Source organism: Pelodiscus sinensis, chromosome 2 (assembly GCF_049634645.1).
Source record: "Pelodiscus sinensis isolate JC-2024 chromosome 2, ASM4963464v1, whole genome shotgun sequence".
Classification (NCBI taxonomy): domain Eukaryota; kingdom Metazoa; phylum Chordata; order Testudines; family Trionychidae; genus Pelodiscus; species Pelodiscus sinensis.
This window is the reverse complement of record NC_134712.1, coordinates 172093390-172119663: the sequence shown is the minus strand read 5'-3', so window position 1 is coordinate 172119663 and position 26274 is coordinate 172093390. Positions and strand designations below refer to the sequence as shown.

At 41.3% G+C, this 26274-nt stretch overlaps 1 protein-coding gene across 11 annotated transcripts in view; it reads right to left on the bottom strand.

The window, feature by feature from the left end:
* Positions 1-26274, bottom strand: part of PDE1C (phosphodiesterase 1C) — a 442200-nt gene that overhangs the window by 104077 nt on the left and 311849 nt on the right. For all 11 annotated transcript variants that reach the window (XM_075921776.1, XM_006124030.3, XM_075921778.1 and 8 more), the window contains 4 exons: positions 13085-13198; positions 12221-12403; positions 8319-8385; positions 111-227 (listed from right to left, as the gene is read on the bottom strand). In XM_075921776.1, the coding sequence (XP_075777891.1) occupies positions 111-227; positions 8319-8385; positions 12221-12403; positions 13085-13198 (481 nt within the window). The remainder of the gene's footprint in view (positions 1-110; positions 228-8318; positions 8386-12220; positions 12404-13084; positions 13199-26274) is intronic.

Genomic DNA, 26274 nt, shown 5'->3' with positions numbered 1-26274 from the left:
AGTAAAAGTTACAGTGTGGATGAAACAGACATTGAATGAAGTTTGAATTTATTTCTTTCAATTAACGTCTGTGGATTTGTGAAGAAAAGACTTAACACTAATTTACTAACCTTGAAACGGCTAATCAGATCATAGCGTGTGAGAAGTTCATAGAAAATGAATTTCAGTGCATGATCCCCACTAGCATCGTTTAGTGCAAATACATCAAAGGACCACTTGTCTACATTCTGCAAAGTGAGGGAAAAGTTTGTTAATACAGTCATTTCTTTTTAAACTTATAGCACAATTTCTTACACTTTAAAACTATACCAATCAGAAATGCATCACTTTGCGGGATATGAAATCAATTCATATCTGGATTCATGCTTCTGGATTACTCGAATTTCATTTAATGTTCTGTTTTACTCTGCAATGGGTTATGATCATAGTAGATCTGGCAGGAGTTTAGCAAAGAATGTACATTCAAAAATTATTTTTTTCAATTATGGTCATTCATGATATCTACCATGGGCGGTGGGTATAAGAGAAAGGGGAAGGCAAGGCCTTCCCAAATTGCCAGTCTGGCTTCCAAAATCAATTGTCCAAAATGAGTGTTCCAGAAATTAGGCCTAACTGGAGAACACGTTTATGAAGGGACGGCTATTCCATCTGGTACTTCTTTTTAGCATTCTTTGGTGAGAAATTATCAGAAAAACCTGGTTGCAAACAAACACAACAGAGACAGGAGAACAAATTACCACCCAGCTCCATCCTGTGACCCTAGGATCTACCATAATACTACTGACCCATGTCGTTCTAATTCTGAGAGATATTCAGGTCAAAGTAGAATCCAGATGATATCACTACTTCCCTCAACTCAATCCCAAGTGGAATGTGAGACTGACTGACTGACAGTCACGCACACACACTGAATCCTTTTCCTTCTACACCTTGTTTTGTCTTTTTCTCATCTCTCTCCTTTTGCCTTCCATCTAACAAATGTCTGGCTTAGCTGCCCAAGATTATGTTTTACAACACTGCCATAAGCTTTGACTGGCATGGCAGATACAAGTAGTGCCCTCAGCAGCTCACTGCTGGTCATAGGCATGCGCAGCACATTTCATTAGGGTGTGCACCCAGGGAATTTTATTTTTTATTTTTTTTAAAGGCGAACATTTATTGGCTACTCAATCATAAAGGACATGCTGCGAGCGAACGCGGGCTTTCTATACATTTCTACATTCGGCGCTTATTGCATAATACAACAATCCATACTTTAAAACTAAAAGAGCGTATCATGCGATGAAATTAAAACGCAAAGCCACTTTTTTTGAGATATTAAGGTGTGCCTTGGCACACCCGGAACACCCCCTGTGCACGCCTATGATGCTGGTACGAGTTTGCTAGGTCTCAGAGCAGTTAATAAGATCATACAGCCTATCTGTATTTCTCCAGCAACGAGGTTCCAACTTAAACTTGGAAGCTGCATTTTCTACCTTTGCTGTTTGTTTATCCTCCCTCTTATGTATGTTTGTCTTGTCTTGCCTTCTAGGATACAGGATTGGACTTTAACAATTGTTCCAGACTCTCAACTCTGGGTGCGTCTACACAGCACCCTAAACTCAAAATAAGATACGCAATTTGCATTATGCAAATTGCGTATCTTATTTTGAATCTATTTCAAAATAGCTTATTTTGAAATTTGGCACATCTACACGACACCAAATTTAGAAATAATGAACCATTTCGAGCCATCCCTTATCACTCATGCAATGAAGTTTACCAGGATGGCGAAATAGGGCACCTGTTATTTTGAAAAGTATTTTGAAATAACAGGAAGTTTGTGTAGACATGGAGTAGCTATTTTGGGATACCTCTGGTACCCCAAAATAGCTGTGCAGTGTAGACGTACCTTTTGTCTCTTGTCTCTAAAAATGCCTGTTATCATTACCTTTAATATCATCTAAAAGACTGTCAAACAGGAGGCTATTCCTTCTAATGATTCTATAGCTAAAAGGAAAGGGAACCACAGATGCTGTTAAAATGAAAACCTTATTAAATATTTTACATTTCAAATGTTTTAGCAGTTTTTCCTTTTCTGCACCTTTAATAAGAGGTTAAATGGATTTTTAATAGCAAATTTGCCAAGGTATTAAACAAGCAGAGGTCTCTCTATACCACAATGCAAACCTTGTTGAAAACTGTTTAATGTTGGACACTGACTATGTCATGTTAACATCTTTGGCTCTTTGGGTCCATATATTCCAACTAAATTAATACAACAGACCAAGACACAAAGCGCACGAAGTGTTTACCAACTAGTGTACATATTTATTAGTACAATTACAATACCCAAATACACCTGGAGTATTCAGTGGGTGTATGCAGACTGTTAAGTCATATGGAGTCCTGCAGCATCTCCCATATCTTCCCTCCCCAGTTTGCTATTTAACACTGTCCTATTAGTAAAGCCAATTTCAAATACTATTTGGGGGGCTCTATGCAGCCTAGGGGCCCCTACCTGAACACAAAAGTTTAACTTTATCTTTCAGTAGTTTTATACATTAGAGAACAGTATCAAAAGTCAAACATTCAATACGTGTTACCTGTATATTTAATTATGTATATTTCATTATGCTCAATGCCCATCATAATGCTCTTATAATTTTAATGTCAGGAAGCCCACAACCTTTTAAAGGGGTGGGGTTTATTTCAGTAGCAATTTAAAGACATGAAATGAATACAAATATATAAAGTTGTAAGGAATAGTGGGGAAACAATTAGGCAATCTCCCCTCCCACTCCCACCCTCCTGTAATGCTGGAAACCAGATTTTAATACCACTTCTACATCAGACATGTTATTGAATATCCAAGAATTAACATGAACCTAATTTTCTTCAACTTTTTTTCACTAAACATTCCCTCAGGCTCTCTGGAAAACTACAGACTAGGAGAAAAATCACAGTAGTCTTAACAGCCAACACTGGTAAGAGGGGTAAATATCCACATTCAGTTGGGAAATTTTTTTTCCAGGTCCTTCTACTGAGTTATAAAACATGTGGCAAATTGAGGGTAAAGAGCTGGTGAGTCCTGTAGAAATAAGCCTTAATCTTAAGTTAAAAGACTCAGTTCTGCAAGATTCTGAACACTCTTGCAATGCACTGAGCACCATTGTCATATATTAATGTCAGTGGGAACTGAAGGCTCTCACCCCCTTGTGGGAGAGGAGGCCCTCTGATGGGAGGAAGAGGCAGTTGCCCAGGGCCTGTCAATTCAAAAAAGGCCCAGAGCTGCTGAGCCACTCTAAGTGCCACTACCATGGAAAAGGTGGCAGCTGGAGCCCCAGGTCCTTTAAATCATGCCTGGGCGCTGCATGATACACTCTGAGCAGTTCTGAGGGCTGCCTGGTGCAAGGGGTAGGGGATTGGCCTGGTGTGCTCTGGACACCTCTGAGGGCTGGCTTTCCCAGCCCCGCCCCTTCTGCTCGAGGCCCTGCCTCTTCTGGGAGCAAAAAGCCTGACCCTCCCCCGCCCTTGTCCAGGGCCTGTCAAGTCTGTTGGCACCCCTTGTCTAAGGGTAAGGTGTTTTTGAAATGTTGCATGCCTTTCCCTCCTCTCCCTAGCAAAATGAGTTATAGGCAGGAAAATGACAAACAGATCAGCAGAGCCATCATGTATGGCCTGGGACCAGCTTTCCTGATTTCTGAGAACTTTGTGGTGCTGCCAGAATAAGCATATTCCTGCATAGCTGAATTACAGTCCTTTAACTGTGCATGAAAGATTTACGTCTTTAAATTGGAAGTTACCCTTCACACACAGTCTCTGTTGCAAGTTGGCTCCCAATTCCCCAAGGCACTTTAACCGAAAAAGAAAGATGATTGTATTTTATTTATGCATGTGTACAGATGACTTTGGCACCACATCCAAGGGATGGGGAAAGGAATCAGCTAGATATAACATTATGATGAGTGTTGTTAAACAACAGACAGGGTGGGGTATATGCCTTCACTTTTAGCAAGACTATAAAGTCTCTTTGGAAATTGCATTTGCAGCCAATGGAGTAAGGATAATTTACACCAGATGAGGATCTGTCCCTTAAGATCAGTCCTGAAGGAAAAGATGCAAACAATTCTTATAAGCTTTAAGTGTCATACAGCCATTACCCAACTAGCAGGGCAGTTAAATAAGATCAAAACACTATGATAGCATCTGATCATAATTTGTGCCTGATCCCAAAAACCTCTTGTATGCAGACCTTCTCCTGTAGTGAATGGTGATGGATATAGAGTCCTCAAAGGATCAAGCTTGTGCTTCAGAGTGAAAAACACACAAAGAGTCTGCTGAATGTCTCAGAAATAGGCAGAGACACAACAGGGGACAATGGGGATTCGGATCTGCCCTCACTGAGTTTACATATCTTGGTAAATCAACTTCTGCACAGCAACTGATTTTGCAAGCACTGAAGACAGGGTCAAGCTCTGCAGGAAGTGATTTGTGGACTGAGTCTTAGGAGGGAAATCAAAAATTGTGCTTTTGGTTTTTGAAATGTTATCACTATGGTAGGCAGGAGAAGCAATTAAGGGTAGAAGTTCCCCCTGCAAAAGACTAAGTCCAAACTCTTTGAGCTATTCATGAAAATTGGGGGAAGCAGGAGAGGGGATATGGAGGAACAGGGCACAAAGCATCCACCCAGTCCTTTTAAGAGAACTGGTTGTGTTTATTTTATTTCATAAGTCACTGAGACCAGTCAGGGAAACAAACAAACAAACTAATAAATAAAGTACATATATACATTCATAATTTATACAAATATTAGATTACTAAAATAATTTAATTTTAAAATTAAAATAAGAATCATAATAATAAAAATAACATTGTCTTGATTATGACTTCATTTTGAGTTTTGTCATAGATTTCTACAGCCCTGAATGGATACAAAATTCATATCCACATCCACATCTGTACCCACGAAAACGAGTCAGAGATATCCACATTCGCATCCATGGATGAGAATATCTGTGGATATAAAGCAGATATCTGCAAATGTGCAGGATTCTAGATACAAAATTTGTATCTGCATCCTTATCCAGATCTGCAAAAATGAGCCACAGATATCTGCATCTACATCTGGTAGATGTAGATATCCACAGATATAAAGTGAATATCTTCATTTTCGCAGGGCTCTAAAGATTTTAAGTGATAAAGTTATTGTGTCCCACGAAAAACTAGGACTGACCTCGTACATATGATGGTCTCTATATCCCAGGAACTTTGAGAACACTTGAAATCTCCCACTTTAATGCCAGCAATCAAAACACTAGTTTTAAGGGTTTTTTTATAACTACAAAATTATGGATCAAAATGTGTCCTTACACCAAATATAATTTACAAGGAAAAAAGAGGCTAGAGGAATGAGGGATCAGCATGACAAACAGTGTTTGAAGGGAAGAGGAAAGTTGAATGAGTGTAGACCCTCTCAAAGCTGTTCCGTTGCTCTAAGTACTTGCCTATAAAAACACATAGTTCCCAGCAAGGTACACCATGAATCTGCAGTAGGTTGTCACTGTCTAACTGTTCTTATCCACCCTGCCAGTGCACATTAACAGTCCACTAATGCACTTTGATCTAGTCCTGTTTTAAAGAGGACTAGATCAACTGGTCATTAGGGTGCACAACAACAGATAGATAGTGACAGGTTATTGCAGGTAGATTCATTCACACCCCAGCTTGTTGCAAACTAACCGTTCATGTAGACAAACCAAAAGTGAAGGTAAACCGCACTTCTTCAGTGTTTCATGAAAAAAAAAATCATTCAGAACACGCAGAGTGAAATCCCGACCCCGTTGAAGTCATTTGGGAGTTTTGCCATTGACTCCCCGGGGGGCTGGATTTCACCCAAAGAAGAAAACCAGGCCCATAATGCCCTACATTGAGGCAGGATTTCAAAATGCCAGGGCCTCACTGCTCTCCTGTGATGCAGGGAAATAGCGTTTCTTCATTTTATGTATGAAGAAGTTGAAACAGACGATAATTCTGGGCTAGATCCTGCTCCAGCTATTTGAAAGGGACTTATTCTATTAACTTCAAGTGGAGTATGTTCGGGTGCCACATGAGAGTCTGTGGTAGAGATGGAAAACAAATCTAGGCCTTCTGTCTCACAATCCAATGCCTTAAACCCAAGCCTACTGTTCAGCCCTTACTTTGGTGAGTCTATAATAAGAAGTAAAACACTCCCTCCCTCCCACCTGTGCCTGTTTCCTTTTCAGTCCATTTTGTTTTATGAACTGCAAATCATTCTCACTGAGCAGAAGAGAGGGAGTAATAGCCGCTCTCTGTCTCACCATTACTGGCAGGATAGAAACATTTTATAATCACTATGGAGTGTAAGTGAGAGGCAGGCTACTGTGTTTTGTTGCTGCTGCAGGCCCCATTATCATTATAGAACAGTCATAAGAAAAAGGCGAAAGTTTCTACAATGTCTGGAGCCACCTGTCCAATACTGGGGTCAGAGCTGCACAGCTGGAGCCAGAATTCCCTAGCTGCAGCCAGGACTGGAGCTGGGCAGCTGGGGCAAGAGCTGCATGGCCACTGCTGCCCCCTGCTACTTCCCAGCTGTTGGGGCCAGATTTTCCAATTGAGCCGCCCACCCCTCACACACATGGGGCTCCCGGATGAGTCACCCCTCTCCCCTCTGCCCCTCCACTGCACTCCTGCCCCACAGCCAGACCTCCCTATACCTGCACTCTGTGGTCAAGGAACATCTGTGGTCCTGCCGGATCATGGATGTTGCTGGACCAGAGTCTCCTGGTTAAGGGAGGTACATTCTTTGCGTGCTCCATGATATTCCAGTTTCCAATATCTTGCCCCTTCTGCAACATCTCTTATTATCGAAAGCCTCTGTTCTCAGATTGCTACATTGGTCCACAGCTCTGGGATCCCTTTGGATTCATCAACACAAAGGTCTTATTAGCCATGGCAGAAAAAAGTAGCACATAGCATACACACAGAACGACTGTGGCCTGCTCTTGGGCATCATTTTTTTTGCTTCAGAAGTAACATAACTAGGGTTGCATGATGACTCAACCTTTGGCTGGCTCAGGAGTAGCAGGTAATACACCCGGTTGACATGGGAACAGTTTTTCTTGAAGAATGTTTCACAGATTTTCCACTTATCTCTATGTGGTAATGGGATACGGAACATTATTTTGCCAGTTTCAATCCAGCAGAGGCTGGTAAAGAAAGTTACTACAATCTGGTGTGAAGACTGCTTGGTGGTTGATGGGGTCCATGTGTAAGTGTCCACTTCCCATGAACAAGCAAAAACAAAAGGAAAAACTATGTAGCACTTTAAACACAAACAAGATGTTTTCATAGGTGATGAGCTTTTGTGGGCCAGACTGGCCCATGAAAGCTCATCGCCTATGAAACCATCTTGTTAGTTTTTAAAGTGCTACATAGTTTTTCCTTTTGTTTTAGAAAGAACAGACTGACACGTTCTATTACCATGAACATTCAGACATCTTTTCACTTGGCCTAACTGGCACTCTTATTGAAATTGCTCTCTTGCTCTTTCTCTCTGGCTCTTTCTCTGAACAGTTTATCCTAAACCATTATACACTTTTGTCCTAAAGAAAGGAAGGTTTAAGTCCTAAGTGAAGAAGGGAGACAAAGTCAGAGGTACCTCTGTCTCATTGTGAAGGGTGGGTTATCCAATTTACGGACAGGTGATGAACTGCTAGCTAAACTACAGTGCTGGCTTGGCAGAAATTCTTCAAAGCATACTTCAGCTCAACACAAAGAAAGACAAAGATTTGTGTTGACTCTCTCATCCCTAATATAATAGAGACCAGTAAAAAGGCATTATCCATTACCATTACTATATCATGCCTGGGTTTTCTCAATAGTTCACATAAACGGCCAGTGAGTTCACGAGCTCCATGGTCCTTGTTGACATGAACAGTAATCTCAAGCATAACACATCTTCACCGAATAACTCAGTCTTTCCATGTTAAAACACACACCTGGGAACAAGTCACTCCTCAGTTAAGCTCAAGGATTGTAGTATCTTTTATTTACTATCAAAGTCTCAAGTTGATTCCCACTCAGTTCTGTTTCCATGAGTATTGTAATTTCCCACAGATCAATGGTCTTATCCTCCCAGGCCTCTTTATCATTTGAAATTGGCCAGATTCTTGAACTGTTTTTTTTCTCAAGAGAAAGAATTTTCCCACAGGTCAGTAACCAATTAATGTCTGTGAGTGGGAGAATTAAAAGACTGGACCCCACCAAACCATAATACTTTACCACCATCTGTTAAATGACACTTTCAGCAGCATTACCTTCAGCACTCCAATCACAGCTGGTGGGTAGCTCAGGCCAACCATATTTGATGTCCGTCTGTACATTCTACCAAGATAAAGTAAATAAAATGAAGAGAGAAAACAAAATAGAAGAACCAAGGATTCGTCAATGTTCTTTTCAATAGACGTTATACAGTCTAGAAAAAAAGACTGTAATTCTTCTTTCATCCTTCCCTGCACATATCCTCCGTCTATTTATTAGATTATTAAGGATTACCTTAATTTTCCCCATTTTACAGACTTCTCACTCCACAACACATACTATGGCCACAGTCTTCCGGGACAAAAAAGACTAGATAGGATTTCTCTCAGCATCTGCCAATGCCTCATCTTGATCAAGCAGAGGGGCAGTTTTTCAGGAATATAACACTTCCCTATTCTCCCACAGCAACTGCCCACAATGGATCTCTCAGTCCTCTCTGGCCCAGGGCAGAATGCTTTTCAAATAGAGCTTTTGTAAACATGTCAAGTCAGTTGACTGGACTTATTCAGCTCCTGTATGGTATAGCTTTTCCCGTGGATTATTTTGGTCTTTTATATGAAAGCTCCATGCAGTCTTGTGTTGTTTATCTGTGTAGGTGTATCCAAAGGGTTTAATCAGAAAAGCTGGATAAATAACAGATTTGGGGGGGAGGGTTACTGTCAAGTCCAAAACTTCAAAACAAATATTTGCTTTAGGTTGAACCAAAAGTGAAAAAAAAAATTGGTGAATTAAAACATCAAAAATGTAGATTTGGGTAACATGAACTATTCTGTTCAACAGAAAACTAAATGTTTAAGTTCAGTTTTGAGACTTTTTAATGTTTTTGAATTTTTAAAAATAAACAAAAGAAATTGTGAAGCAGAAAGTCATTTTGAACCCCTCCTCCCAAAATTGTAACACTTTCTTTGAAAATGTCAGAACAAATGTTTTGAATTTTCCTGAATATGTTGTTTTTTTCTCTAAACAGCTCCGTGAAACCAACACAAATTTTCAAAACATTTTAGTGTTTTTCCCTGAAAAAGTTTAGAATAAAAGATTTTGCCCGACTCTAGTAAATGGCACCAAAGTAAATTCAACAAAGTACCTGATCATGTGTTAGGGGTGAAGAATATGCTCAAGTCCCATTGACTTTAATGGGTTTGTACAAGTGCTCAAAGTTAACCACATACTTCAGTGCTTTGCTGAACAAGACTATAGGGGATTGATTACTTTACCCTTCTCTACATGCAAAGAATGTAAGAGCCAATGGAGATACATTTACACAATTATTACCAGTGACAATTATACCATATATGATTTCCCAGGCCTTCGGTAAATTAAATATTTCAATAACTGGTAATATTTGAATAAACGTTTTAAAGAAGTAATTGAAAAAAACGACAAAAAGTTGAAAAATAATAAGTGCTAGTTTTGAGACCTTTGAAATTAAAACAACTTTGAAATTTTAATTTTTCCTCACAAATATAGGTTTTAATCCATTACCCATCTCTGATCATGTGATTTAGATAACTGTCCTTGAATTCTGAACAACAGATGGTAGAACATGCAGTAATCCACTGATTATTTGTTATGAGCTGTTCGTGAACAACACACAGGCTCTAGGATGTTCATAAAATCTACTTACTGAACAATTGCAAATACTGACTACATCTGTAAAAAATAATTCAAAAACAGAAAAAAATGCCAAATGCATTGAGTAAATGGTTTTCAACAAATACTTTGGTGGTTGGGATACATAGTAGAGCTTGTCAAAATGGTGAGATATGTTTTCTGAACTAAAGCATTGACTAGTGCACCAGCATATCTTTTAGACACGTGCTGGTATTCTTAACACATGTATGACAAATTTCTGAATATGCAAGTATATTGATAGAAATCATTCTATAAGTATGTTGGAAGAAACCACCATGTTTCTATGTGGCCAGTGGTATAATGGCTACCAAAGCTGTCTAACGGACTCTAATACCGTGAAGATTGGTAGATCATCAGTGAAATTCTGATAAACAGTATTGTTAACTTGCTATGATAGACGTGAACAACTCCTATTAAAATATACTATAAAAAACAAAATATTGTAAAATGCTACAAAAAAGTTCAGTTAATATTCTGACAGTCCAGTTCTGCCCTACCATAAGCGCATTCAATATCACTGTATATAACTGGGATGTGTCTGCTTACACGTTGTCTGAATTTGGCCCTGAGTATACAGGCTGTACCTCCCTTAACCGGGAATCTCTGGTCTGGCAACATCTGTGGTCCAGCATAGACCATGGACGTTCCTTGCCCACAGAGCCCAGGAACAGGGAGGTCTGGCAATGGGGCAGGAGTGAATTAGGGGACACTGGCAAACCAGTGTGTGGGGGGGGGGCAGGGGAGAACGGGCAACATAGTGGGGAGTTCTGGCCCCAGCAGCAGCTATGGAACTCCAGTCCCAGCCCTCTGCCCAAGCCCTAGCTGTGCAATTCCAGCCCCAGCCATAGAGACTGGTAGCTGCTGAACTATGGCCCCGGCTGCGGAGCTCCAGCTGTGGCACTCTACCCCGGCAGCAGTGGAGCCAGCAGCATCTAAGTAACCCCAGGGAGTGGAGGCAGTAGCAGGGGAAGGCTGGAACCCTCGCCCGGTGGCAAGCCAGGCCAGGAGGGTAAGGACATTCCCTGGTCCGGGAAATCCCCTCGTTCGGGACCAGTCAGGTCCTATGGGTGCTAGACCAGCGAGGTCCAACCTGTATATAAGCTGTATCTAAACTACATTCCTCTTTTGAAAGAGGAATGTAAATGAAGCCGATCAAAAATTCAAATGAAGTGTGGATTTACAAATCTCAAGCTTCATTTGCATAATCGCATGAGAGTGCTTTTTCAAAACAAGGTTCTTCAAAAAAGAAACCACAGTCTAGATAGGGTTCTTTCAAAAAAAATACCCCTTTTTCGAAAGAACCTGTACACCTCAATTATTCAGGAGTACGGGTTCTTTCGAAAAAGGGTTTTTTTCCCCCGAAAGAACTCTATCTAGACTGTGGTTTCTTTTTCGAAAAACCCTTTTTTGAAAAAGCGCTTTCACGCGATTATGCATATGGAACACAAGATTTGTAAATCCGTACTTCATTTGAATTTTCAATCGGCTTCATTTACATTCCTCTTTCGAAAGAGAAAGCAGATTACACGTGCCATATTACATATATGTGACTCCATATTCTGTTTTGAAGAAATAGAATGTTAGGAAAGGGAAATTCCCCACTAAAGACAGGGGCAACATTAGAAGTTGGACACTGGGCCTTCCTGTATCCAGAAAACAGCAAAATGTTTTCAAAGGTTCCAATATTTGAAATTAGGTTCCATCTAGCTCAACAGGTGTGAATTTGTGCAAGCTTCAGGAATCAGCAATGGAGAAAACTGAGGGAGTTTTACTGGGTTGGTAGACTCCTGAGTTTTGAATCTTCAAACTGATTATAGACTGGATATTCTCAATGACTCCTGTAGTTCAAGCTGGGGATGAAGAAATATAGGTTTGATTTGGTTTACACTAGCCAACTGTCCATCATTTATAAGTTTTACTGGACCACAGAGACAGAGTTATATGAGGGACTGAACTGACCTCTTATTACTATCAGAGAAGTATCTGAAGCCATGTATTCTCTTCCTCCCTTTGGCCCCTGAAGGCATAAATTAAAAAAAGGGGAAAAGCCAAAATGATACTAGTTATAGTACTAGATCTGTATTATGCTAATAACGGATGCCTATGTGAAAATTCCATTTATGATCAATTATTTAGTCCCAGTTTTCCAGTCCTTGCTCAGCTCTATTTGACAATAAAAGCAAAATAAAAATCGCCTTCTTCTAATATTAAAACCGACAATCTGTGGTGCCAGCCACTGAAGCAGAATAATTAAATCTTCCTTTACCTCTCCACGAATATCCCAGCTTGCACAGCATGGACAATGCTCCTGAACCGTGGCTTTTCTTCAGACCTTTTAAGCATCATCCCCATCTGTCGCGTAAAGGTGGAGGCCAACCAATCTCGGACCTCAGAGGGCACGGAGTCTGACTGAATATCACTGAGCTCATCTTCTGTGTCCAATAAACGCCTGGAGGGGAGCGGAAAATGGGCAAATGGAGGGCTCTTAACACAAGTTTATTACATCTCAGACACACTCTAATTAAAACAGTTGTTAAAAATTTACTCTTTAAAAAAATCCCTAATAGAACACATTTTTGAGAATCAATAACAGATTGTTTATTTTCTTGCATAGCCCTATGCCAGATTGTGAAGCTCACTCTGAGGCTGATAAACAAGAGAATCAGCACACTGACACAGAGCTCCATTACTCTCCTGTGATTTCTCATTGTCAGCTTTTCAATAGTCATAATCCCCATTTTGTCATACGTTTTAGCTGATTGAGATTTATAACATTTCCAAATGACAATCAGATGATCACTTCTTTTTAAGTTTTGGACATTTTGCCCAAGATGCTTCTGCAGAAGTAAATTTAATTCTGGTGAAATGGCTTGGCATGATCAATTTGGCAGAAGTCACCTATTTATGCACTTCAATGGGTAGAAACAGAAGTTTGCCAAACTAGTTAGCCTCAGTCCTCACGTGGATGGCTACCTTAAAAGGATAGTTCAGATCATGGACTCTCACCTAAGAATGATAGCAACTGTACCTGTCACGGAAACCATTAGACTTCTAGTTTCCCAATTGATATGTAAACTACACCTTTGTTTGGATAATACAAAATATCAATACACAGGAGTAGTTAACTCACCTAGTTTCATCAATGTATACTGATTCAAGTACAGTTGCTGCATATTCCAAATTCTTTTTTAGGTCTACAACTGAAGCCTCTCCTCTCTCTAGCTGCTTTACCAAAGACCGCAACCTAAGAGAGAAAAACAAGAACCTGGTTAATACTGAGAGAAATGTGTTTGAGCTTGAATAGAAGTTCAAAATACAGTCCAACATAAAACCTCATAATGCTGGCACAGATACAGCAAAGTTCCTTTTAGTATGTTCATAAGCAAACAAATGTACTTTTGAGAGAGTCTGAGGACTCCTGTCCATGTTAAGGTGACAAAATACTTCCCTTCTTGAGAAATGTGTTGTCTTCTCTGAAAGTTCAGGTCAACTAAGCTATGGAGTTCAGGGATGTGAGTGCCATTAGCTATGCCAGCATAAACCCATAGCATAAACCCAGCTAGATCATCAGGAGAATGCTTCTGTTGAATCAGGTATTGTTCTGACAGTGCCAGAAGAACACCCTTTGTTGCTGTAGGCCAGAAGTGGACAATACAATGATGGTGGTTCACAGTTAGTGTCTGGCAGGCCACTGCTGCTGTATTTACTTGCACCTCCACAGGTACCAGTGATTGCAGCTCCCTTTGGCCATGGATTGCCTTTCTCAGCAACGGGAGTTGGAGCGGCACAGGTAAATAGCAGGGGCAGCCCACCGGGAGCTAACCCTGGTGGACCAGATCTGGCTCATGGGCTGGTATTTTCCCACCCCTGCTGTAGGCTGTGTCTACACTACAAAGTTATGCCGGAATAGTTATGGCACTTTAGCTATACACCACTATAGACCTTGTAGGGTAGACATGGCCCAAGACATAAGGGCAGGGGTGGGCAATAATTTTTGGTGGGGGGCCACTCCAAGATTTTGGAAAGTCAAGGACCACATTTTTCTGTGGAGGAGGTGCAGGGTCTAGGGTGGAGATTGGGTGCAGAAGGGTACATGGGGTAAGGACTGGGGTGCAGGAGATAGTGTGAGGTCTGAGAGGGAGTTTGGGTGGAGAAGGGGGTTGTGACTTGGGGCAGGAGATTGGGGTGTAGAGCCAGGGAGGCTGTTTGGGTGCAGGAGAGGATTCTGGCCTGGGGGAGGACTGTAGAAGGGGTTAGAGGGTCTGGGTGGGAGTTGTGACCTGGGGTAGGGAGGTGCAGAGAGTTGGGATGGTGACGTGGGGGAGATAGTTGGGATGTGGAAGGGGCAGGGGTGCCAGGGACAGTCTCTGACTGGGAGGCACTTATGTAAGCCTGCAACACCACCAAGGCAAGCTAGGCTCCCTGCCTGCTTCATCCCCACATCATTTTAAATTGCAGGCTTGTTCCCTGCACATGGTTCTCAGCTCTGGGAAAGGAAAGAGGCTTGTGCAGCCCCCATCTCCCAGGCCAATCTCTCAGGTCCTATTGGCTGTTTGTTTCCAGCCAATGCAACCCGAGAAGTTGACTGGGGTCAATTTCTATTGGCTGGTTGTTTCCTGCATATAGGAGCTGAGGACTGGGCTGCGGGCTGGGAGATCGCACGAAGCCTCCCCCTCCCAGCAGAGTAGAGAGCCCCATGGACTGTTCTTTAAACCGCAGCAGCTGTATGGCTGAGGTTCCCGGCAGGGTGGCCTGAGGGCTGGATCCAGTGGGTTGGCGGGCCAGATCCAGCCTCCCCCCCCAGCCATATTTTGCCCAGCCCTACATAAGGGCTTAATCCTATGAGATACTAATGTTCTACAACCCCCACTGAAATCCATGAGGACTAAACATACTCAGCTCCTCACATTATTATCCAAGATAGAGAAGTTTCACATTAAGCTTAGAAAGAGCAGTAACTTCACTGATGTATCTGTTGACAAATACTGTCATTTTGCTGAAGACCAGTGTTGTATCAAGTAGCATATATTTTGGAAATATTACAATGTAAACATTAGAAAGATTTAGGATTGCCACACTTAATGGCCTATTACAACACAAACTTACCCCCAGTTTTCATACTCTACATTAAAAAATTGCCAACTGAAATGTTTCAAATTAAAAAAATTACACTGCAAATATAACACTTTTTAAGTTTTCCATTGTTAAAGTAACACAAAACCAAAAATACTTTGACTTTTGAGGTTTTCCCCCTGCCTGCTTTCTCCCTCTTCCCTTCCTTTTGCAGTGGCAAACTAGAAAAAGATGGAAAATAATTAAAGAGAGTGGGAGGGGAGGCACCAAAAAATTTAAGTGACAAAAAATTCAATTAAAATATTTACATTTCAAATAACTGACAAATCATTCCTTTTCAAAACATGTGGGGGAAAATTCAATTATTTTGTGAAAAGTCTTCACTATTTTTAAACAAGCTCTAATATTAAAATATTACATTTAAACAGTCTAGGGCTAGCTCATGAGTTACAATCTTCTCTGAGTAATGTAGACAGCCACATATCCTTCCCGGTTTTCCCACTGCACTGGGGAAGGAAATACACAGTACTGGCCCCATATCTATTATCAGGGCTATAGCCAGTATGAATCAATATACCATGTACCTCTCTGGACCTGCCTTGTTCTCCAGAATCTCAATTTTCATTTAAAAATCATTAGGAAAGTCTCTAGCTTTTATGGTTGCATCTGAACTTGTAGAAAGTCTGGAACAATGATTCTGAGAACTGTGACCTGCTACAATGCATCTCAGAAGAAGTGTAAGTGGGCTGCCCAGTCATCATTTACATGACAGAACCATTAAATATTTCATTCCTTATATAAGAAAGAAGCTGAAGGATCCTTAGGGTTCCCAACCTCTCATCTTTATCCTGGAGTCTCAAGGAATTAAAGATAAACATGTAAGTAGAAGATTATGTCACACGATGAAGCCCCCAGAAATACAGCCAACCAAAATTGGCAATCCTAAGGGTCGTTGACCAGCACAATTCACTTGAGTGTTGGTAACTCAAGTGGGCAGTATTTTTGGATGCACAAAAACTTATTTTCCTCCTAATTAGGAGGTTTCCTTCTAAAGGATCTCTGCAACTAAAGGGAAAAGGAACAAAAAACCAAGCTGTTAACAGGAAAGCCTTGCTTGCTGCTTTGCATTCCAAAAGCTTTAGCTGTTTTGCCCTTTCCTGTATATTTAATGGAATGTTACAAGGTTTTTTAATTATGTCTTTGCCACTGAGGTAGTAAGCAGGCTGAGGTCTCCACATCAGATGACAAACAATCGAAAACTGTTTAATATTTGACAGTTGCAACGGCAGGGTCATGTTAATACCTTTGATTCTTTGAGCTCTTCAGTCCATCTAAATTAATATGACAGAGCCAAGCAGAGCCCCCAGACTCACTAAGGAAGAGGAGTCAAAAACCCCATGGGAATATTATGTTATGAACAGCTAGGCAGTCTACTGTGAACAGTGACTCACATGGGCAGAGCCTGGAAGAGTTCTATCACCTTTTCCCTCCCTTGCCCCCCACCAATTCAACTCCTCTTACAGGTCTCTCTTTCCAAACTATGCATCTGGAAGGGAGGTATGCTAGTAATGCAAAGCAATTGTGTTTGCCTTGCTAGTCTGGCCAGGCTGAAGATTTACCATCTGTTTGTCGTCTTGTAAGTAGTGTTACCACCTGAGAAATAAATGGCTACCTTCATTACTGGCCCAGATGCCCTTTACCACATCAGCACAGAAATCAGAATATTTGCTGTGTAAGAGCTGTCACTGTGTTTGCCTGAGCAGACATAAAATAACAAACAAAAATATAAGAGACTACTTTTGACCTAAATGAAATAATATATGCCTAATATTTTAATCATGTTTTCTATTTCTTGTTAGTGATTTTCATGGTGTAACTGATTTTAGGGATGTCTAAACTCATCATAGAATCATAAAATACTCGAACTGGAAGGGACCTCAAGAGGCCATCAAGTCCAGTCCCCTGCCCTCGTGGCAGGACTAAGCATCATCTAGACAATCCCTGATAAATGTCCGTCTAACCTGCTCTTAAATATGTCTAGTGATGGCGATTCCACAACCTCTCTAGGCAATTTATTCCAGTGTTTAACCACCCTCACAGTTCAGAAGTTTTTCTAATGTCCAACCTAAACCTCCTTTGCTGCAGTTTGTTGTGTTGTTAATTTGTATTTTTATAATTAGATTTTTTTTGCAACAGCATCGATTTAAAATTTGTTTTTATTTTATTGTGTGCAATAGCCTATGGCTAAAATTCAATATCAATATACTAAACTACATCTTCCCATACATCCTCCTCCTCCTTTATGTTGGCATGGACAGTTTGGCCCTTAACTAGTAATCAGAAGTACTACCTGTGTAAGGTAGATGAGCTAACATTGCAACAAGGACATGAAGTTTTTCATTTCTTGCTATTTATTTCATTGGCTGAAGCACACAGCAGGTCTAATCCAGAGAACTTTTAAAATTTGTATTAAATTCTAGTACAATGAGTAGCTATTACTTTATGACACCCACATCCATCATACAAAAAGATTACACCGAGTACACTGTGCATCAATCACCTGGTAAACCAGAAGAAAAGTTGCTTTAATGGAATGGTGTGTCAAAATCAATGTTTCTTGAGTGCAAAAAATTACATCTTCTTTGCTTCACCATTCATTATCTATAAATACCTCTGCTTTATCTAGAAGTCGCTGCTGCTGCCTATTCCCTGTACTAAATATGAGTCCAGTGACATTATCCTTAATGTACTACATGCAGCTATATTTGGTTGAAACAGTTCTGACTAAATCATCAATTAGATTAGGGCCAGAATGAACTGCTCTCATGACCGCTGAATGGCACTGCCATAGTCCTATTGCAGTCAACCTGTGGAAGGAAGTTCTATCCATTGTTAGTAAGGTGATCAAATGTGGCCTGTAGGCAACGACAACTGCATTTTGTCTTAACTACATTTTGTCTAAGTATCATGTCATAAGAACACAGCCCCACACTGTTTCTGATATCACTATGAAGCCAGCTTGTTGATCAAGTCAACAAGTGCCAATGGAGCACTTGGCGGTGAACTGGTGACAAGATACCAGCTCCTTTTCCTTATTCCATTTACTTAACTGCATTAAAATATAGCTAAAACACATACAATATTTCCTAACAAGACTTTACTGTAGAAAAATGTGCCGAGGTTGGCAATTTCGTTGTTGAGCTATCTTACAACTGTGGAAAAAGTTAGAGAACCCCTGTTCTAAATGGCTTATACAGTGATAGGCACCTGAACCTGTGGCCTGAAGGTCACATGCGGCCCACTGGGGTTCCATGTGTGGTCCATGAGATATTTTGTTTACTGTTGCCCACGCACAGGGTTGCTAGATGCCACTGGCTTTCATCCGCATCGTTTTATTCCAACCAGGATTACAAAAGTGATATACACTTAAATCAAGGCCACGTGAAGTAACATGCGTGCTGACTGCACACAACGATGACTATGGGTACGTCTACACTAGCCCCCTAGATCGATCTAGAGAGGCTAATGAGGGTGACCGAAATTGCAAATCAAGCCCGGGATTTAAATATCCCGCGCTTGATTTGCATGTTCTCGGCCGGTTGCCATTTTCAAAATTGACTAGCCCGAAGTAACTGCCCGTGTCTACACGTGGCAGTGAAACGGGATTCCGATTTAAAGCCCCTAAGTCGAATTAGCTGGTGAACCTCATTGAAGGAGGAATACTAGCTAATTCGAGTTAGGGCTTTAAATCTGAATCCTGTTTCACTGCCACGTGTAGACGCGGGCAGTTTCTTCAGGCTAGTCAATTTCGAAAATGGCAACCGGATGGGAACATGCAAATCAAGCACGGGATATTTAAATCCCAGGCTTGATTTGCAATTTTGGTCGCCCTCATTAGCCTCCCTACATCGATCTAGGGGGCTAGTGTAGACGTACCCAAAGCTGTGTGCTCACTCTGCATCCAGTCTGAGTGCTGCTACGGTTCAGTTGGCACACCCCACAGATTCAAGGTAGCAAAACTACCCTATCCTGGAAGACTGTCTTGATTATGACAATCTTGTGACCCACTGAGATGAAGGAGGGTCACTCATGCAGCACACTAACTAGCCTGTATTTGCCCTTACTAGCTTATTACTAGACAAGAGGTTATTCCACCTTTCAGACCAAAAAATAATACAATACAAAATACAAAGAGTCAGGCCCAGCGGAATGCTGAACATTTTCAACTCCCATTGAGTGCACTAGTAGCTAAAGCTTTGCAGGAAGTACTCAGCAACTTGCAGGATCAGATTTTCAGATGGTATAAATTGGCAATGGTCTAATGAATTCAGATAAGGCTTTGCTATTTATACCAGAGGTAGATTAGGTCCTGACTTTTTCATGTGAATTATTGAGCTTGAGGATTAGCAAAATGGGAATTAGTTGAAGATCTGCTGTGTTCTCAGTAAGACAAAGTAAGGTTAAAAAAAGCCTTTTGCCCCCTCCTGCCCCAATACTTCCAATACAAGGAAAAAATACCCACAGTCCAACCACCTCTATCAAGCCCTGAGGCAAAATGGGAATAGTGCTATTCCATAAGACCATTGGCCTGAGAGGGCTTGTCTACACAGCCGCATTATTTCGAAATTCTGATGTTATTCTGAAATAACAAAGAGCGCGTCTACACAGCAAGCCATTGTTTAGAAATAATGTCAAGCTGCAGGATTTCTTACTTCAACTCTTGTAACCCTCATTTCATGAGGAGTAAGGGAATGAGAAGGAAGAGTGTTCTTCCTTCGACTTCCTACTGCATAGAGAGCGACAAAAGCCGAGTTAAGCTATTTTGACTTCAGCTACGCAATTGACATCGCTGAAGTTGCATAGCTAAATTTGACTTTTGTCCTGCTGTGTAGACATGCCCTGAAAGGCCTGCAGGATTTGGTGCTCTGAGAAAGTCAGATGTCACCAAAAGCTCACACAAGCCTTGTAAAGCATTATTCCTATTCGATTCTACATTTCATTGGTGTGTTATCTTGGAGATTAAAAATTCTGGACAAAACCTACATTCATCATGGAAGTGACACAGTTTAAGAAACAAACCTAGCTTGCCAATTTAAACAAAGTGTGGGCAGCTACAGAAAGTGCAGTTGTTTTCAATATATTGTAAAAAGTCAGCCTTTATGAATAATTGTGTTCCAAGCATTCTCTCTCCCTATTGTTATAAATAAATTGATAATCATATACAAATATTTATCTCCTTAGCAAGAGGGCCTGCTTTTGTGGTGGTGGTTTTTTACGTATCACTGCAGAGCAGATTAATATTGCCAGAGTCTGGATACCAGTCAACTTTAATTACCGAGTACAGCACAAGCATTGCCTGAGTGCTCTGGCCAGCTCCTCAGATGGTGTAAATCTGCTTAGCTCTATTGCTGATCCTTAGTTTTAGCTGAAATGCAACATCTCTGATTCAGCACCTTTCCAGCCATTCGGCACCTTTCCACCCCCACGTCTCCATCTGAAATTCAGAATGACTCTAGTCTGGTGTTTGGGATGTTTCTTCTGACAAACTCTTTGAAAACAACAAAGATGTGCATTACTAAAGTTTATCAATATGTATCCCCCTACTCCTCTCTTTGTATTGAGTAAAAAGAGTAAATGAAATTATCAAAGGAGTCCTGTAGCACGTTATAGACTAACAGATGTATTGGAGCATAAGCTTTCGTGGGCCAAGACCCACTTCGTCAGATGCATGTGGGTGGGTCTTGGCCCACGAAAGCTTATGCTCCAATACATCTGTTAGTCTATAACGTGCTACAGGACTCCTTGTCGCTTTTGCAGATCCAGACTAACACGGCTACCCCTCTGATACTTAAAATTATCAAGTAAATTAAGCTATTCTGAATGTATCCTATAGTAATCAAGCTCACAATTTGGCCCTTTACCATTTAAATTAAATATCTCCTAAGATGATTCACTAACCATTCATGCAACCACATGGAAAAACAAAAGGCTTTTTTTTTTTAACCTTAACTTTGTCTTACTGAGAACACAGCAGATCTTCAACTAATTCTCATTTTGCTAATCCTCAAACTCAATAATTCACATGAAAAAGTCAGGACCTAATCTACCTCTGGTGTAAATTGGCAAAGCCTTATTTGAATTCATTAGACCATTGCCAATTTACACCATCTGAAAACCTGCCTTTGAGGCCATTAGAGATTCCACAACGCATTCTGCAAGAGACGGGGCTTGTCCTTGTGTCCTTTATCAAGTTTCTTCTCTTCCCACTCTCACGAAACATTGTGTTGTGCTAGTTGATGCTTCTTTTTGTCCCACATGTGGCCACCTTTCAGTGGGGACGTACATCTTTGTAAAATAAATAAAAGTAATGCTTTCCATCAAAATCTTTTGCAGCATAACACCACCTCAGGATTAAAGGCGATAAAACAATATAAGACATTGCTTTAATTACTAATAATATTTCCACAGTTGACCCACTTCAACAATACATTTTTCTCCAGAACAAACACAATTAAAAACTACAAGTAGTCCTGTAGCAGCTTAGAGACTAACAAAAATATAAAATCGGGCAATTGTGTACAGCCCTATTCATCCCAGGAGTTCATCAGTAAAAGTGACATATAATTAGAAACAGACTGGTTACATTTAGGATCTTCATAAGTTTCCTCCTGGCAAGAAGAATGTCCCTCTGACGAGGCACCAGTATGGCACACTTGACCCCGGCAAATCCTTGTCACTCATTAACACTGGAGGCATGAATCAGAGGTACTGCCTGCTATCAGGCTGTGTTTGTGCAGCTGTGTATTAGTCAAATTACACTCATATAATGAAAAATCAGCGGAATAATTTCTAAGACCACTCATCAGTGAGGACTACCATTTTTTGATACCGAACCCAAATTGCTTTTTTGGTAATTATAAGAATTATTGAAGAATTACTTATTAGATCTTATTTTATGTATGCAAACGTCAAAGGGAATGAGTAGAAAACAAACTGGAGCTGTAAGACAATACAAAGATCCACTGATCTAAAAGCAAAACTCTTTCTGTCCTGCATTGCATACCTGCTCTTATTCTGTGCTGAGCGTCCACTGATGTCAATAGGTAATTCATGCACAGAATGAGTAGAATAAACAATGGAGCTATGCAATACAGAGAGAAAATAATATTGTGCCTTAGAAAGAGTTCAGAAAGGTAGAAATTATTCAGCTAGGACTAGGAATAAGGCAGGAACAAAACAATGAAAGGCCTCAGCTCTGTTAAATGTATGGAAAATTACCCGATAATAGAGAGACAAACATTGCTTGCTGAGCGTTTACAAATGCTGCACATGGGCCCTTGCCAATTTCTATTAAAGGCAATAGGAGACTTTCCTCTGACTTGGTGAGTGCGAGATCAGGCCAAACTTTTGTTTTGGGAAATGGAGACACCATCAGAGAAATAGCCTGAAATAAGCAAAATGTCATTGCTAAGTTTGGTTGGCTCAATTTATGGGGCCCAGTCTTAAGACACTCCAGGCTTGGTTTTTAGGGGTGCTCGATACCCTCACTCCCAGTTGAAATAGATGAAGATTTATGAATTAAAAGCTTCCTTGGGATTTTTCAACAAAATGTTTGTTGGAAAAATGCAAAATTCACCAGGAAGTTTTCAGGGGTAGAAGTGGGGGGCACGGACAAACACACTCCCCAGTAGCCTGGTAATTAGGGCACTCTCAGCTAGGACAGAGGACAATCTGGATCTTCCCCAGCTCAGGTAAGTGACCTTGCCAGTGGGCTTTTAGCTAGTCTGGGGTGGGTCTCAGTATCTCTCTCTCTCTAAAATTTAACAGCTTTCAATTATTGTTTTCCAGCCAGCCTGAAAATAAGTCCAAAGTGCCTCAATTTGGGTACCCCCAAACAGACGTACCCTAACTAAACAGCCACTTTCACAAATGTCAGTCTCCGCTGCTTGGTTTAGGTTAAAGGTTAGTATTGATTGCAAGACATGATGGCCAATATTTTTACACGAGTGTCTAAAACTAGGCACAGAAAAATAAGCACCCACAGTAGTGATTTTTGGCATAGGTTCCCTTTAGCTACTAGCACATATTTACTGAGGTTAGTGTTGGTGCATCAGAGAAAGTTAAACCTTTAAGTTTTGTGAAGACAGATTTCTTTATATTCGTATTGTCATATTTCTGAGTCTTTTAGTAAGGTCATTCATTTTCACAATTCTAGTAGATTGCTTTGTGCAGCTCTGAAAGTCAGTGCTATATACTGGCTCATTAATTTACACTTGCTGCAGAGATCAGAACATAAGAATGGCTGTACTGGGTCAGACCAAAGGTCCATCTAGCCCAGTAGCCTGTCTGCCAACAGAGGCCAGCACCAGGTGCCCCAGAGGGGGAGGACCAAAGACAATGATCAAGCGATTTGTCTCCTGCCATCCTTCTCCAGCCTCTGACAAACAGAGGCCAGGGACACCATTTCTATACCCTTGCTAATAGCCATTTATGGACCTAACCTCCATGAAATTATCTAGCTTCTCTTTAAATCTGTTATAGTCAGGGAGAAATCCAACACATAATATTTTAAAAAAATCATTGTAACCTTAGTTTCTCCCCTCTCCCCCATCTGTTATCATGAAAATATCCGCTGGCAGAAAGTCTGTAAATATCTTCTCCTTTCCAGCTTCTAAAATCAATTATGTTCCAGACCAGCTTTTTGGAACCTGCGGGCTGCTTAGGCACATGCAACTCTGTGTGCACACAAAGTGTGAAATTTAAACAAGAACATTTTCCTGCCTGGCCCCTGATTCCTACCCCCAACCACCAGGGACTGGGGGTATGTCTACACTACCACCCTAGTTCGAACTAGGGTGCTTAATGTAGGCAACCGAAGTTGCAAATGAAGCCTGTGATTTGAATTTCCCGGGCTTCATTTGCATCCTGCCGGGCGCCACCATTTTTAAAGCCCCGCTAGTTCGAATTCCGTGCCCGTGGCTACACGCGGCACAGACTAGGTAGTTTGGATTAGACACCTCGTTCCATGCAGAGTAACGGTAGTTTGGAATAGGAAGCCTAATCCGAACTACCTAGTCCGTGCCGCGTGTAGTCGCGGGCACGGAGTTCAAACTAGCGGGGCTTTAAAAATGGCGGCGCCCGGCAAGATGCAAATGAAGCCCGGGAAATTCAAATCCCGGGCTTCATTTGCAACTTCGGTTGCCTACATTAACCACCCTAGTTCGAACTAGGGTGGTAGTGTAGACATACCCTGAGTGTTCTCAGAGTTTTATTCTTCACAGTGGCTGCTTGCTGGTCTCCAGAGACTTCCTGAAACTCAAATGAGTACCACACAAGACCAGTAACAAAGCCAAATGGTAAACTACAAATGGCACCATTGGAATTTAATGCAATATTACTTTTTATAATGTTTATATTATATATTAGACCAGAGGTAAAATCCCAGCTCTACTAAAGTCAATGGCAAAGCTCCTGCTTACTTCACTGAGGCCTGTATTTCACCCCAGATCTTCAATTGGCATAAATTGAACTAGTGCCACTGAAGTTAACCCCACTAATTTCCATGGACCTTGGTCGATTGGTCTCAACTGAAGATGTGACTCTAGACTTACATGATTTATATTTTCTTATAAGTCAGTTTTAAAATTGATGTTATATTTTTGGAAATTTCTCACCTATACATATGTAGATTACTGGGAGTAGAGGATGGAAGTAGCTTTCACTTTATTCAGGCGTTCAACTCTCAGTTTGGAGATCATAAGATTCAGCCACCTTCCTGACATTTACATGCATGTAAAGATTTTGGAGGTAATCAGCATTGTTTTGTATTTCATAAAGTTTACATGCAGTACTACCTGACAACTACAGGGCCAAAGTATTACTCTGGATACAAACAGGCAATGAGCTCATAAGATCATAAGAATGGCCATACTGGGTCAGATCAAAGGTCCATATAGCCCAAAAGCCTGTCTTCCAACAGTGGCCAATGCCAGGTGCCCAGAGGGAGTGAACAGAACAGGGAATCATCAAGTGATCCCGCTTCTGTCATCCATTCCCAGCTTCTGACAAACAGAGTCTAGGGCAGGGGTGGGCAATAATTTTGAAGTAGCCCCAGGCCACCGGAAGGGGCGGGGCCTAAACAGGAAGGGGTGGGGCTACCCCACCCCCAGACCATTATTGGTCTGGTGGTGGAGGAGCCCCTTTGCCCCACTTCCCACTAGGCACCCATGCCCTGGAAGAGGCTTGGCACAGCCGCCCCCCCCCTCCACCCCCAGGTCAATCAGGGCCTGGGCGCGGGGGAGCGCGGGAAGCCTCCTCCCTGCAGGGCCGGGGCAGGGTGAAGGAAACTTCATGCAGCTCCCCTGCCCCCAGGCTCTGATTGGTGTTGGGGTGGGGGAGTGTGTGAAGCCTCCTCCACTCTCCCCTCCCCTGCCCTGGTCACAGTGCGTGGCCTGGGGATGGGGGAGCATCAGGGCCTCTGCAGCCTGGATCCTCCCGCTTGGTGGAGGCCCTTTTGCCTACCCCTGGTGTAGCGACACCATTCCTACCCATCGTGGCTCATAAGTATTGATGGTCCTAAACTCCATGAATGTATCTATTTTAGAACCCTCAGTGCGTGTAGTGGCCATTTTTACGGCAGAAAATTGTATTTTAACTCACTTATCGTAAATAAGCTCTTCTGGGTTTTGTTTGTTTGCTTTTGGTTTCATATCAACAAACATGAGAGCTACAAAAGGAAGATCCATCCAATTGGTTTTAGGAATTCTGTCTCAGATTGCCCTCATTATGATAATCTATTTTAAATATCTTAGGGCTTTTTAATGTTAGTTTACCACCTGGACAACTAGCAACAGAATCATACATCTGGAAAGCAACAGTACAACAGGCAATTGAAAAAAAATACAGTATGGGAATTGCCATACCACAGAAAGATAACAAATGCAATTTGATTACAGCTTTAATAAGCTTTAACAAATATACAAAAGTGTTCTTTATCCAGTGGTGTGGGTGTTGATACTAGCTGGTACTTTGCTCTAAATGGTCAACCCATTATTAAGTCCTGTACTGCCACTGGCCACTAACGATTCAAACGTATATGCTCTGATATATATGGGAATTGGAGCTGTTCCAAACCCAGTCTCAGGACCCAGCCCATGCTCTGCTAAGGATGAGTGCAAGTTCAACTGAAAGAGAGCTGGTGGGCCCAAATCTGGTCCAGTACTCTGTACTTATTCTCCTGCTTTTGCT